Source organism: Schistocerca serialis, chromosome 2 (assembly GCF_023864345.2).
Source record: "Schistocerca serialis cubense isolate TAMUIC-IGC-003099 chromosome 2, iqSchSeri2.2, whole genome shotgun sequence".
Lineage (NCBI taxonomy): Eukaryota > Metazoa > Arthropoda > Insecta > Orthoptera > Acrididae > Schistocerca > Schistocerca serialis.
Window position 1 is genome coordinate 495,654,469 of NC_064639.1, and position 16,394 is coordinate 495,670,862.

Here is a 16,394-nt window from a genome sequence, read left to right on the forward strand (position 1 = left end):
TGGCAGATGGAATTTTACCGCCAGCGGCGAGAATGAGAACTGTTTTAAATACTTAAAATGGCGACGTTTTCCTTACTTGAACAGCGTGCAATCATTCGTTTTCTGAATTTGCGTGGTGTGAAACCAATTGAAATTCATCGACAGTTGAAGGAGACATGTGGTGATGGAGTTATGGATGTGTCGAAAGTGCGTTCGTGGGTGCGACAGTTTAATGAAGGCAGAACATCGTGTGACAACAAACTGAAACAACCTCGAGCTCGCACAAGCCAGTCTGACGACATGAACGAGAAAGTGGAGAGAATTGTTTTGGGGGATCGCCGAATGACTGTTGAACAGATCGCCTCCACAGTTGGTATTTCTGCGGGTTCTGTGCACACAATCCTGCATGACGACCTGAAAATGCGAAAAGTGTCATCCAGGTGGGTGCCACGAATGCTGACGGACGACTACAAGGCTGCCCGTGTGGCATGTTGCCAGGCAATGTTGACGCGCAATGACAGCATGAATGGGACTTTCTTTTCGTCGGTTGTGACAACGGATGAGATGTGGATGCCATTTTTCAATCCAGAAACAAAGCGCCAGTCAGCTCAATGGAAGCACACAGATTCACCGCCACCAAAAAAGTTTCGGGTAACCGCCAGTGCTGAAAAAATGATGGTGTCCATGTTCTGGGACAGCGAGGGCGTAATCCTTACCTATTGCGTTCCAAAGGGCACTACGGTAACAGGTGCATCCTACGAAAATGTTTTGAAGAACAAATTCCTTCCTGCACTGCAACAAAAACGTCCGGGAAGGGCTGCGCGTGTGCTGTTTCACCAAGACAATGCACCCGCACATCGAGCTAACGTTACGCAACAGTTTCTTCGTGATAACAACTTTGAAGTGATTCCTCATGCTCCCTACTCACCTGACCTGGCTCCTAGTGACTTTTGGCTTTTTCCAACAATGAAAGACACTCTCCGTGGCTGCACATTCACCAGCTGTGCTGCTATTGCCTCAGCGATTTTCCAGTGGTCAAAACATACTCCTAAAGAAGCCTTCGCCGCTGCCATGGAATCATGGCGTCAGCGTTGTGAAAAATGTGTACGTCTGCACGGCGATTACGTCGAGAAGTTACGCCAGTTTCATCGATTTCGGGTTAGTAGTTAATTAGAAAAAAAATCGGAGGCCTTAGAACTTGAATGCACCTCGTAATATCCAGACTCGTGGGTCATTCGGATGTGACAGTGGAACTACATGGGAACTTGACGGGAGGCATACTCCTCGTCAAGTTTCCGGTTGACGATGTCTGACCACCACAAGGGAGGATCACGATATTGTGCAACTGCTGATGAATGGTGTGGTACTGCGTTTAGCGATCAATCTCTGGTCTGCACTAACGTGGTTGACTACCGTTGGCGAGTGTGGTGGCGCCCTGTGGAGGGGTCCCACTCTTCCTATGTTTTGGAGAGGCACAGCGGTGTTACTCCTGGCATCATGGTGAATGGAGCAATTGGGTATGACTTCGGGTCACGGCTAATAGTGACTAAGAGAAGTCTGACAGTACAACGATAGGTCTGCGTTCCCATGTGTTATCTCTCGTGTGACAGTATTATGGAGCCATTTTCCAACAGGATACTGCTCATGCATACCTGGTACGTATCTCTATGAGCTGTCTGCATGATGCATAAGTTCTCCTGCCGTCAGCAAGATTCCCGGATCTATCCCTAATGGAACAAATATGGGAACCAGCTCGGACGTCAGATCCGTCCTATTACCAGTATCCAGGATATCAAGGACAAGTTACAGCGGTTGTGGCCCAGCTTGTCCCATCTGACGATACCACGACTTGTTGGCACCCTTGCCAACCGAATCAGTGTATGCAACCAGGCCTGAGAAGACGCAACGTCATACTGATGAGTGGGCTGATACTGCCAAGTTCTTAGCAGATTTGACTCGATTTCGTAATCACAGAAATAAATCACATGCCCTTTCAACCCATCGAATTTCATTTCTTTTCTTTCTCCTGTCCTGAGTGCTTCACTTTTACTGCCAAACAGTGTATACGGATTTATAGTAATACGAAACACAAGAAACGACTCTTAAGAAGAAAAGGAAATTAATGAATCAGTGCAGTATTACAGGCACCTAATTCAACGTTAATTTCAAGAATATAACCATTCAACAAAATGAACAGTTAACAATGAGGAAGAGCATTGGAGTCTCTGTAGCTCGCATGCGTTAATTATAGGTATCTTTTCAGTTGACTCTACGCATTAAATGAAACAAGTCTGACTACTACAGTACATTCAGAGACTCCAGTATCATATTATGATGCATGAAATTTACTGGTTGGCTGTAAGTGGAGAGTATCTCAGCCAGGAATAGAGGCTCTACATTTGTCGAGCCGAAGGTTACTGAAAATCTTTTAGGGTAAAATTATGGAGTATGATTCAGCAATTCATATTCACATTTACCTCAAATTTTAGGATTTGTAGAGGCTAGCTTTTCTAGCAGAGCTGTGGACAAACGAACTATCAGAGATAGTTGTAACATAGTCACATTTTATGAGCAAAATACGATTTGTTTGACCAACGCCTACAGAAATATTTCTTCGCTCGTCGAAATTTCAGAGCTAAATTGTGTTTCAGCGATCACTTGCGACAGGATTTCATCTGTTCCAGCGCAAACGTATCAGCTGCCCACATTAATAAACGGCGTTGAAAAGGTGTCAGCTAACGGTCGTTCTACCCCGAGCAGCCTGTTTAAAAAAAATTCTTTTTCTACCATCTAACAAGGAAGAAAAAGTTTTTTGGCGTCTTTGTAACATTATTCGCTTCAAGAATCAGAAATCTGATGTCTTAAGTTGATAAGTAATGGCAGCACGAATATTTACGTTTGCAGCTATACTTGCAGGAATAGAAGTGCACAAAGCCAACAACACTTGTTCAAGACGAACGGGTACACATGTTGTCCACATACACTTCACCGCATTAAGGGAGCTGTCAGCTAAACTCATCCTAGTGATCCTCGCCGATGTCGTCTTCAAAAGCAAGGTGTTGGATAAGCAGTTAAACATCAAAACTACGACTCTGAAACCATCAGATTAAAACTTCTAGAAGAATGGCTGCAGTCAAGATAGAACTGAAGTTATATGAAATAAAAAAGGGTGATCTTTTCCGCCGCGTATAAACTCTACCGATTGACCGATTAGAGGATGCGGAACAAAAAATGTGTAATGAACTTATTTGCGGAAATGCATAAGTTCCATGCTAGAGACCATTTTTCAGTCATACATTGTCACAGAGATTACGATCTAACACGCACTGTACCAAGCACCCACATTTACAGTATGTGTTGAAAATAGTTTCCATGTGCCTTAACATATGCGTGTTCGCGCCGTAGCATGTTCTGTCTCACACGTTCACGTCGGCCGTTCTTCATCCAAACAGTGTCAAAGGCAGCAGGAATTCTCTGCTACAGTGTCTTCACATCTGGAATGGGCTCTACATACATGATACTTTTGAGATGGCACCCTAACCAGAAATCGTACGGATTGAGGTCCGCTGAACGAGCAGGACGTGCAACTGGACCCCCTCGTCCGATCCATTCACCACAGATGACACGATTGTGATGCATCCGGACGTTAACGGCGAAGTGGGCTGGAGCACCACCATATAGCTGCAACATAACCCTCCGAATCACCAATGGAACTTCTTCCAGCTGTGGAGGCAAAGCCACCCGTAAGAAATGCTGATAGTTTTAGCCTGTTAGGCGTCGTGGAACGAAGACCGGTCCCAAATTACGGTCGCCAATAATCCCGGCCAACATATTCCGGTTGCACCGATGCTGATGATTCGCTGTCACCATACCATGGGGGTTCCGCACACTGTCCCACAGATGACCGTTATGAAAGTTGAAGATACCACTCCGCGTAAAGGTGGCCTATTCTGTGAATAGAAAGGATGACACAAATCCCAGAATCATGGTTGCCTTGTGAAGAAACCAGTGACAAAACTGCACCCGATGTGGAAAATCTATCGCTAGCAAGCACTGCACATGCTGTAAGTGATAAGGGTAGTAACAGTTGTCATGGAGAATGTTCCAAACGATCGTCTGGCTTATCCTGTACTGGATAGTCAACTGCCTGGTACTGAAACAGCGGTCGCCTTCCACAGTGTTGATCACATTTTCCTCTAAGTCTGGTGTCTGAACATTTCGGGTACGTCCTTCACGATTTCCTGCATCCTGAAACGACCCTGTCTCAGACAAACGGCGAAACACTGTTGCAAACATTGAATGCTGTGGGTTTTGTCGGAGGAGATAGGTCTCCTGCTATAACATTGCTGCCTGCCGCCCGTTGCCATTTGCTTTTCCGTAAGTTGACACCACGTCGATAAGCTCTCGATTCAAATACGGAATCATTGCGTACAGCGCTGCATCACTTCCACTACAAGGTGAGTCAGCAAGAGGAATGAATCGGACACAACATTACCAATTACTAAGGTAGGAACGGCGCTACAGCATGACGTATGAGGAACAGTATGATCCTCTTGGAGGAAATGCATACTGTAACTGTGGCTGCGTGGTAGTGCACTTATAAGACCCAGACTCTGTAACAAAGTATGATTGAATAAATGGTCTCTAGCATGGAAACCATGCATTTCCGTACGTAAGTTCATTACATCTTTTTTGTTCCGTATCCTCTTATCTATCAGAGTTTGAATTCGATGGAAAAAGTCACCCTGTATAAACCAACCCCACCTGTTCAAACACGAAGGCATAGACGCAGTTCTGATCAGCGCGTTCATATCATTCAAAAGAGACAACATGCTCTGTTTGTCTGTCGTATTTGACGTCTTTATTGCACTTTATTTGTTCTAAGGCCGATGCCCAAGTTCTCGCGAACGTTGCAGTTGTATCAATCTATCTGTGCCCAATGTAATGAAGAACTCAACACCATGCAACGTCTTGTAGACAGTTCGTTGGAAAGAGAGCAACGATGTTCACTGCAGTGATTACTTCACGGCCTCTTCATATCGAAAGAATAATGTCCAAATAATCTTTAAAAGTGAAAGTATCTAACCAAAATTGTTTCCTTCTTAATTAGTGGAAGTATCAAAGATAAAATTGCTCCAAAATAATTATTCAACAAACCTGCTCTGACTGCGAACTTGTTTCGTGCACTCCTCCATTTTGCCAGCAATGAAACATGTATTTGACTCAGCAATCAAGTTTAAGAGAATAATGCCGTTTGTGCAGTGGCATTAAGATGGTACTGAAAAATTAACTTTTGGCTCTGATGTTTACTTAATGAAATTATATCTTGAATTGAATAATGCCAGTTGTCCAATGGCATAAAAGTAGTTATTTGAAATAGCTTAGCTCTCATAACTTAAGTTATACCAAAATCTATTTCGAACCATGAACTGCACATACATATTGCATAGAGGCCTCATTTTCTTTACGTTGTTTCATTTGGTGGGTAACTTTACTTTACTACTCATTTTCATATCCCGTACAAGCAAAGGATGTGGATTATGATTCAGGCTGTTAGATTTAAACACAATGTTGATAAAAATTTAAGTCATATACAAAAACTACCATTTCCAACATTTTTGCGGCACGAATCACTCTTACAAAAAGTTTTACAAAATACCTACTGCGTCAAAACTTGGACACACAAATCCTTACTCTGAACAGTATCTAACAAAAACCATTTTTGAAATAGTTTTATAGCTTCTCCCATAAACGTGCTAAAGTTTGCTCAGTGTACAACCTGAAAAATGCGTAGCGCGAATCCTCTCTTAAAGCTGTCACCACACGTCTGCTTCCTCAGAGCACTTAGCTGAGACTACTGAGTTTTTTACTGTGCGCGCCCGGCTCTCTTAACCATCAAAGATCCTCCCACGCAAAGATATTATACTCATTCCACCTTGCGGTTGGCAACAATCGACTTTATTTTCTGGGTCTACCCTGATCAGACCTTAGCACATACCTTTCATTACCTCACTGACGAAGCAGGGTTCGAAATACGTCTGTGAGTTTTCGTGATAACGGCTACGGAGGCACAGTGTACACTCATGTGAAATAATTATACTCATATATTTCTTAAATTCATCTGTTGTGTTTACTTTCACACATTTGATGCACGTGAGTGGTGATTTTATTGTAGCCCACCTCCAGAATAAAAGAAAATGTTATTGGTGTAGCAGCACATGTAACATTTGTTAGGCCTTTAGCAATGAGCTGCCTAGTTACACAAATATGGTTGTAGCTCCACGCACCTGTTCCTCAACGGCGATAGTCCGGCAATTCCAGAGGAACTCCAGGACGTTGATGATCATGGCGAGGATCATACCGCAGCCCAGCACGAGGAAGACGCCCCCCACATCGAGGATGCCCAGCTCGGCGTTGCTGCTGGAAGGCCCCTCATCCTCGGCAGGACACTCTTTGCCCTCGGGCGCCTTCCACCAGAGCTCCTTGAGGGCGGTCAGGTTGCCTCGCTCCTGCAGCGTCAGCACTGCCCCGCTGATGGCTGTCCGGTAGGGTGAGTCTGTACCAACATAAGATGAGCCTTCCTGGAGGAATATCCGTTACGACTGCTCCGCATCTATATCTGCAACTACACTCTGCAAGCCACCTTGGCATCGCTGTTAGTCCCTCCCTTCTGTGTTCCATTCGCACATGACAACGACTGAGGGGAAACCTCTGTGTTGGCTCTAACTTCACTCATTTTCTCGTCTACTTACGAGAGATATGTAGATGCCTGAGTCTTCTTGAAGTACTCTCTCTCTAAACTTCAACAGCAGAGCTCTGCGATACGCAGAACGCTTCAGTTGTAGCGTCTACTATTGGAGTTTGGTAACTATTACCACAACGTTTTTGCGTCGAGTAAGCAGTCCCGTAACAAAACGAGTCACTCTTTGTTGGATCCACTTCAGCTTTTCTATTAATCCAAACTTATAAGGCTCCCAGACTGATAACCAATATTTAAGAATCGGTCCAGTAAGTCTCTTTGTACCCACTTCTTTTGTGGATGGATTGATTTCCTTACTTTCGAATAACTCTCAGCCCCACACCTGCTTTTCATATACCAGGTGGGTGTTTTAATTAAAGCGGAGCTATCACAGAGGTCCAGTGTGGGTTGTAATTAACGTATGGCAGCGAAAATTAGTAGATATTATAATGTGTTAATGTGGAGCTGATTTACGCTGGAAAAAATTAAGTCCAATTTTGGCCACCATATGGTGTTGTAAATGTGAGAAAGACGTATAGAAATGTCTCCGTATTAATGGATTAGGAATGGGGCGTGGGCAGAAAAGGTCAAACAAATGAGAAATGCGTAATATTGATTTTGTGTTACCCGTCGCTTATATAATTTATTCAATATGAGCAATGGAGAATCGAGGGGACGCTATACAGCACCATATTTGCACATTTTTTAAGGACATCATGTTCACCAGTGACTGTTAAACTTTTTATTTCCACTATTGCAATTTCGGCCTTATGCCATTATCAACTGCAGATGTTCTGGCTTTAATCCATGTCAACTTTATACAAGCTGACACATTTATAAGTCGTTGTCATTTGCTGTTATATATATTCGTAACGCTGCTAAGTAGTGCGAGCACACATGTGCATACATGGTAAAACAGCACAGTCTGTACATACACATGTTTGTTCCACCAGCACTAGTAACTTTTGCACTAAAACACAGCAGCAAACGACCGTTTACAGGCTACTGCTGAATTTTTTTTTTCAGGAGGTAATTGAAAGTATTGCTAACCCTCTTATGCTACCATTAACACGGCACAGTCTTCCATTGAGTGCAAAGAGTTTCTAAGACTCGCTTACACTGATCAGCAACATTATGACCACCTACCTACTATCGATATAAAGCAGTCCAGGCGATAGAAGCGTCACCTGACGAGGAATGACTGCTAGTCAGACAAACTCACACTGCATGGAGTATCAGTATCAGTATCTGTGTTTAGTATTGGAAAGACTCACGATCTATCTGATTTTGACTGAGGGCAGTTTGTCGTGGCTTGGAGATTCGGCACGAACGTTTCGGAAATTGCACGACTTGTCGGGTGTTCGAGGAGCACTGTGGTGAGTGTCTTCAACAACTGTCGAAACCAAGTGGACATCCAGACGTAATGGGGATTGGGCGGCCACTCCTCTTTACAAATGTCGAACGTCGTAGGATGTTGATCGTCGTAGGCTGGGAAGACTGGTAAAACAGGACAGGAGGCACACTGTGACATTAAACTGTAATGATGGGCAGAGTACAAGTGTGTCTGAACACAAAGTGCAACGAACACTCCTAATGATGGGTCTCCGCAGCCAATGACCCATACATGTGCCAAGTTAACACCACAACATCGACAACAACGATTGAAATGGGCACATGAACATCGGCACTGGACGTTGGTGCAGTGACAGAGCGTTGTGTGGTCTGATGAATCACGATATCTTCTTCGTCAATCCGATGAGAGGGCAAGAACCGCCATGTTCCTGTGAACAGCTCATGTACTGCGGGACGGAGACAAGCTGGCGGCTGCTTCGTTATGCTCTGGGGAACATTCATGTGCGCATCAGCTGTCCCACTGGGGCTCGTGCAAGGCACCATGATGGCCAAGGAGTACCGTACACTGTCGGCCGAAGTGGCCGAGAGGTTCTAGGCACTACATCCCTCAAGCGTGGATGTGTGTGATGTTCTTAGGTTAGTTAGGTTTAAGTAGTTCCTAGTTCTAGGGGACTGATGACCTCAGAAGTTAAGTCCCATAGTGCTCAGAGCCATCTGAACCATTTAGTACCGTACACTGATTGCAGGCCACGTACACCCCTTCACGACGATCGTGTTTACCGACGGCAGTGGCGCTTTTCAACAAGTTAGTGCGCCTTGTCACAAGGTCAGGAATGTGATCGCCAGATCTGAACCCTATCGATCACATCTGGGATATGACTGAACGTGGCGTTGGAGGTCATCACCCCTCCCCTCCAAGGAATTTACGATAATGAGGTGACTTGCGCGTGCAGATGTGGTGCCAACTCCCTCCAGCGATCTACCTCATTGCTTCCATGCGACGAAGCGTCGCCACTGTTATCCGTGCCGAAGGTGGACATACCGACTGTTAGGTAACTGGTCATTATGTGCTGGCTGATCAGGGTATAAGCGCTTGCAGTGGAGTAAATGTATTGTTTTTGTGATTTGTTCCTTCCTCTTAACCGATTTTAACAGTGCTCTGGAGCTGTTTCAAATATTTCTGACGGTCACCTTGCATCCCTTTATCGTCTCTCCCATTAGATATGTACCTATGACTAATGTTTGCCTAAAATGTGATTAAATAAATATTCATCTAACAGATACGTACAGTTCACCAGTAGTCCTATAATAAGAGTAAACGAGGATTTTCGAGAAAGATGAGAGGGGCAAGGGGGTGTTGTGGAAGAGACTATCGTCTTTTACAGATCTTTCATATCTGTTCTGGGTGAGTAATTGTGAAACTGAACCTTATTAAGAGCTTAACATTTTGATATATAATGAAGGACGTAGCAAATTACGTGGAGAGAATGGAAAAAGAGCACAAGATTATCGATCGTCAGATGAAGCAAGTTATTAAGCGTTTACTGCCTGACGGTACTAAAAAGTCCTATCCACTTCCTACAGTCATGAAACAGTACTGGCGTCGTGTCGGGACGTCTGTGTGCCGCTGATGTAGAGCAGGACACTCTTTAGCTATTATACTTTAATATCTCTGCCCACAGAGATAATAACCAGCTGACTGTCGTACCTTTGTGTTGTTCATTTCGTCAAGTGATTTTACGGGTCCTGCTGACTCGAAGATCATTATTGTGGGTGTTTTGATTTTTATAACCTGGTTTAGTATTGTTTTAGTTAATTTTAAGTGATATTACTAATGCAATAAATAAATAACCCGACCAGATACGACGAATCATAGTACTCTATTTTTAGTTACTTCGGTAATATTCTCCTCAAATACTAAATCCTTTGTTACAGTTTTCATAGTTTGTGCACAGAAGGGTAAGGAAGAACTAATCTACTCCACCTGCCCCACGCGTGACGAAGAAATAAATTTTCAATGTGCGGAATTTGAATTGTATGTAGTGCTCATTCAGTTCACCGCATTAAGATGGCCGCAGACGGGAACTACAGCACTGATTGACGTTCGAATTTATTGAGATTACAAAGAAAGCTTTTAGAGTTAATTACACAAAACAGTTATCTATCATTTTACCATGGAAACAGATAGATTCCCAATGTATCCTCGTATACAAAACGGCTCTTTAGGAGTGATTAAAAGAAATTGTGGGATTCAAATTAGGAAGGAAAGGACATTATTTCTTGAAAATTTTGGGTGTATGCGTCTTTTGAATAACTAAAATGACATAGTGCTGACTTTGTCTTGTTTATCTAACTTATCAAGTAGGTTTAGAGTCTTCATGGCACGATAATATGCATTAGTTACAGCTACTACGATTAACGAGCTGATTTGTACAGCCTTTGCTGATCGTATGTATTCCTGGATACGCCGACCACGATATTGCCCGTTCTTACAGTGAGGGGTAAAACGACCCGAAAGTAACGTCAGAGCAGGGTAAGGCATGTCGAATCGTGTAAAATTTCCCAGATAACCACAGGAAGAAAAACTACCGTTGAGTCGCTACAGCCACAAAATGTCACCCAAATACTTCCTCTCCCATACACTCGTCACTGATTGGCTGCCATTTTATGACATTGCTCCTCAATGGCGCATCTCCGACAAGCGCTAGTTACAAAATTTAGCTCGATTCGATGTCCCCCACCCCGCTCTGATTAATTATTAGGATGTCTTTTTCCACCCTGTTGAGCCTTCCATACTGAACTGTTACGTTGTCACAAACGGCCCCTGCCAGGAAGATTACACTCAAGACACCCCTGTGTACCATAGAACATACACAAGCACTTGCAGGCGCAACCAAGAGGAAAACAATTCTTCGAAACAAACAGAACTTGCTAGAGACTAATGCGAACCTGCAGAGGTCGCCTCACAGATGCAGGGAAAGTTGGAGTACTCCGCCGGCCGCCGGCTTTATAAGGCCAGCGCAGCAGCAGTACAGCCAGTTCCTCGCCGAGCTAGGACCAGCTCCGACGGACCTCACCGACGCTCTTGATGAAAGGTCGTCTACTAGTTATTTGTTTGTTTTTTTGTGAGTGTATATTGTGATTGTTCAAGAAGTGTAGTTCAGTTTCAATAAACGACATTATACTGAGTGTTCTACAATACTGAGTATCCTTCATGAACCATCCACGGATAACTTGTAATAAATCGTTTTTGCGCTGGTGTTGTTGCGTCTTCTATTTGTTTTGGGTGGTTCGATTGTTCTCTCGAAACTTCCCGTCAGAGGATTTCCTGTGCAGAGAATTGAAGGCTATTTGGGCGCGTGCGCGTTGCCGTTTGATGGACTTGGATTCCAGAGCTGGGGCTGTGTGGTGGCTCCCCACGTGGTGCTGCGAGTGGCGCGGAGTGTGGTGGCAGTGGCCGGAGCAGTGGGCTGTGGTGTGTTCGATGTCGCTGTTACTTGAGCAATGGCATGGACCGCTTTGCGACTGCTAGAGGCACGTGTGTTTGTAAGAGCACTTTCAGCATCCTAAAGTATTAATCAAGGTGCTGCATGATGTTCTAGAAACGCGGACAGCGTAGTCTTGTGCAGGCCGAAATGAGTTGATGACATTGTGGGAGTCTTGTCAACTCTTCTTCACCCTGGTAGCCTGTGGCCCCGAAGTTGTTTCTAGTTGGTCTTGAGAGCTAAGCTACGACGCGGTAGCCAACCCGGCTAGCCGCGCGATCTAACGCGCTGCTTCCCGAGCGGAAAGGCAGACCGGTCGCAGGCACGAATCCGCCCGGGCGGATTCGTGCCGACGTCCGGTGTGCTCGCCAGTCTGTGGATGGTTTTTAAGGCGGTTTTCCATTTGCCTCGGCGAATGCGCGCTGATTTCCCTTATTCCGCCTCAGTTACACTGTGTCGGCGACTGCTGCGCAAACACTGTCTCCACGTAGGTGGTGGGGTGAGTGGACTTCTGTAGCCTGTTGTGTGGTTATGTACTACCGTGGGCTACGGCGGGGATGAAGCGTCTCCGTCGTTTCTAGGTTCCCAGTTCAATACACAATATGACGCGGTGGCTTTCTTCTTCCGGCTCTCCAGAAATCTGAGAGGTTATAGCGCTTATTATACTGTTCCCGCACCCTAGTTACATCTAAAAACCGAGTAATGTTTCTCTTATCACGTTTGGAACAGTATCGTGACCTCAAGTTGGTCCCGTTTTGTAACGTTTTAAATCAGTAGCGATTGTGTGCAACAGATAACAGTAATTCCGTCCCTGTTTAGTGTGTAAGTGCCTTCTACAGGGTGTCCAGAAAAGGGCTCCCTGATTTCAAAATTAAATATCTCGAAAACAAATATCGATAGAGGAATGCAGTAAACGGTATGTTTATTCTGAAAGCTGTAAGAAGTTTATACAGCAGTTCGAAATAATAGCTACAAAAACGGCGCTGTACGCTGTACAGCTCATATCAGCATACATAAGTGAAATAATCGTATGAAAACAATCTTTGCAAACAATCACATCACAATGTTTTCAAAATGTTCACCATTGGCACTACAGAGGTGGCGCAAACGAAGAATGAAATTCTCCATCACATTCCGTAGTGTCAAAACCGAAATGGATTCACATGCCACAGAGATCGCCGATTCAAGCTCGTCCAGCGTGGCGGGATGCTTCGGGTAGACCATGTCTTTCACTGTGCCCCACAAAAAAAAGTCAGAGGGAGTCAAATCCGGCAAATATGGAGGCCAATCCATGCCTGCACCAGTAAATTTCGGATATTCCAAAGCAATGACTCGATTTCCGAAGTATTCCTCAAGAAAGCGAAACACTTGTTCGGTCCGATGTGGTCGGGCACCATCTTGCGTAAACCATTCAGTACCTGGTCGATCCTCTAACGCTTGCTGTGTGGCGACAAATTGTTCCAAAATTGCAACGTAACGTGTACCAGTGACAGTTTCTCGAATGAAAAAAGGGCCAATAATGCCACTGCTGCATACTGCAGCCCACACTGTAACTTTAGCAGAATACAGGGATTTCGCTTCACATCAATATGGCTTTTCGGAACCCCAAAATCGCCAGTTCTGCTTATTCACGTATCCATTCAGGTGGAAGTGTGCTTCATCTGTAAACCAGATGCAGCCAACATCAAATCCTTCACTATCAATCATTATGAGCACCTGATTAGCAAAGGCAACCCTTTGTTGCACAGCTCGTACGGGTATGGCCTGGTGCGTTTGAATTTTGAATGGAAACATGTGTAGGCTCTTTCTCAGTGTTTTATGCGTGCTGGAACGCTTCAAATCAGTCTCAGATGCAATTCTACGGACGGATGAGATTGGATTTCGCTGAATAATTCCAGAAACCGTGGCGATATTTTCAGGCGTAACTGCGGTTTGCTTGCGGCCAACATGCCCCACTAGATCATCAGTTACGCTGCCTGTTCGTTGAAATTTTGCTAAGAGCGTACGAATGGTTTTCGCTTGGAACATTAAATCGTGCTTTAAAACTTCGCCTTGTTGCCGTAGGACTCTCTTCTAACCTGTGGTACTCTAGCACCAGAAAAACGCGTTGTTCAATGGAGTACATGGTTTTAATCTCTTCCTTCGGTACGCTAACCTCCTTTCACGTTTCAGTAGTGAAACTGATCGCTCTGGGCCTCCAATCACTATTTATACTAGGCATTACGTATGGCGATTACAGCGCCATCTGTTAGCAGCTTTTGTAACTATTATTTCAAACTGCTGTATAAACTTCTTACAGCTTTCACAATAAACATACCGTTTACTGCTTTCCTCTATCGAACTTTGTTTTCGGGATATTTAATTTTGAAATCAGGGAGTCGTTTTCTGGACACCCTGTGTAAGGATTTACATATGTGTGTTACTTGTGGCAGCAAATTTATGTTTCTGGTGTTTCTATCCAAATGTTTTGCACTGCTTAATTTACTGTAAAGGCCACATTGGTGACTGATGTTTTAGAAAAACTCACGGAACAGCCATTTGACAGTGGGGCTTTACCTGTGTGTTATTATTTGGAAATATAAATCCTATTGTAAGTTATTCCGTTGCAGTTATTACTTAGCTGTTCAAGTTCTGTGTACTGTGGGGACTGTTAGTTATGGAAATTTTCTATTTGCTTCCAAGCTGTCATTACTGTCTTTTTAACAGTCTGGTTGAACTGAGCGTCTTGTAATGCAGTAAATCGGCTCCTATAGATAGATACTAGTTTGGAAAGACTGTGTGCCTGTGATAAATGTTATTTCGTATTTGTATACACGGGCTTTAAATTACAAGAGTTGTTCACTAACTGAAGTTATGTAATTACTGTTTTCTTTAAATCTGTTCACTGAATTTAACTTTGGCGTAGCGCCATTTACAAGGTTTAATAATTTACATTATAGCTGAAAGGTCATATTAGCTTAACCAGGTGGAAATGTTGTAACTGGTTAAGTCAAAATTTAATAAGCACAGTGACATTGGAGGAGAGAAGAAAATTGAAAAACAAGAACACTGAAGATGCAAGAAAGATATACCGAAGGCTAAATAATGAACCACGAAGAGAAACAGAGCAGGCTAGGAAAAAATGGCTAAAAGAGGAATGTGATGAAATTGAAGAACAGAGTAAAGACTATGACATGGGAACAAAACAGAGCAGGAAGTGCTACTATGGAAATTTTGAGTAAAGACGAAGAGGTAGTGTGCAAAGATCGTGACGATGTCCTCCAGAGATGGGAAGAATATATAAAAGAGCTATATGACACAAATAGCAAACCAGAAACTCTGGAACTTGAATCACACAACATTGTAAATGATGACGAGAAAGGACCGACCATCATAATGGAAGAAGTAAAGTCTGCCACAGCTGCAATGAAAAATGGCAAAGCGGTAGGTACAGATACAATACCGGGAGAAATACTAAAATGCTTGAACCACGATGGAATAAGAGAAATACTGAGGTTATGTAATAAAATATATGACAGTGGTGAATGGCCTGAGGACTTTCTGACACCAGTAATGATTCCATTACCGTAAAAACAAGGAACCAAGAAATGCAGCAAGCACAGGACAATCAGCCTCATTTCACATGCAGCCAAAATGATGCTAAGAATAATTAATAAAAGACTTGAAAAAGTAATGGAGGAGAATCTTGGCGAGGAGCAGTTTGACTTTAGACGGAATACGGGCACCATAGATGCAATAGGGCTCCTACGAATCTTGGGAGAAAGGTTTATTGAAATAGGAAGAGACTTATATATGTGCTTCATCGATCTAGAAAAGGCATTTGTCAATGTGGTTTGGGACAAGCTGGGGACTATAATGAGGGAAAAGAGAATGGACTGGAAAACCAGAAGACTTATAAACTCATATATCTTAATCAAAAAGTTTCAGTTAAAGTGACAGGAGAAAGTACAAACTGGATCAGACTAGGAAAAGGAGTAAGACAAGGATGCTGTTTATCACCTACTCTTTTCAACCTCTACTTGGAAAATATGATTGACCAATGCCCATTAGATGACAAAGGATTAGAAATTGGAGGAAGAAGAGTAGGGTATTTGAGATTTGCTGATGACATGGTCCTTCTAGCCACAGGGGAAAAAGAATTACAGGATTTGGTGGACACCATTGCAACTAACGGAAAAAAATATGGAATGAAAATTAACACAAATAAAACAAAAGTATTGGCACTAGGAGGAAATAAGGAAATAAAAATTATGCTGAATGAAGAAACACTAGAACAGGTGCAAAATTTTAAGTATCTTGGAAGCAGGATAGACACCGACTGGAAGTACACCACAGAAATTAAAACAAGGATAGCAATGGCAGAAGAGGCGTTTTATAAGAAAAGGAGAATATTCTGCAGCGGTCTGGACAGAGAACTCAGAAAGAGGCTCATAAAATGTCTTGTATGGAGTGTTCTTCTATATGGCGCTGAAACATGGGCTATGAGGAAAAAAAGACAGAGATAGGCTGGAGGCTTTTGAGATCTGGACATGGCGGAAGGTGGAAAGAATAAGTTGGATAGACAGAGTAAAAAATGAAGAGTTACTGAGAAGAGTGGGAGAGAAAAGACAGTTACTAGATGTAATAAAGAAAACAAAAAGAAATTGGATTGGATATATATTAAGAAAGAATGACGGACTGATAAAAACAGTTTTAGAAGGTTATGTAGAAGGGAAAAGGAAGCGAGGAAGGAAGAGGTTCCAGATACTGGATGACATGATGGACGGTACAACATACAGCAGCCATAAGAAGGAAGCAATGGATCGCAGAAAATGGAGAGGAAAGGGACATCCTAATAT

The 16,394-nt window shown here is 43.4% G+C and overlaps 1 protein-coding gene across 1 annotated transcript in view; it reads right to left on the reverse strand.

Annotated features, from left to right (window-relative positions):
* LOC126456136 (glutamate receptor ionotropic, kainate 2-like) overlaps nt 1-16,394 on the reverse strand; it is a 293,829-nt gene that overhangs the window by 13,650 nt on the left and 263,785 nt on the right. The window contains exon 16 of the mRNA XM_050091890.1: nt 6,267-6,535. Within this exon, the coding sequence (XP_049947847.1) occupies nt 6,267-6,535 (269 nt within the window). The remainder of the gene's footprint in view (nt 1-6,266; nt 6,536-16,394) is intronic.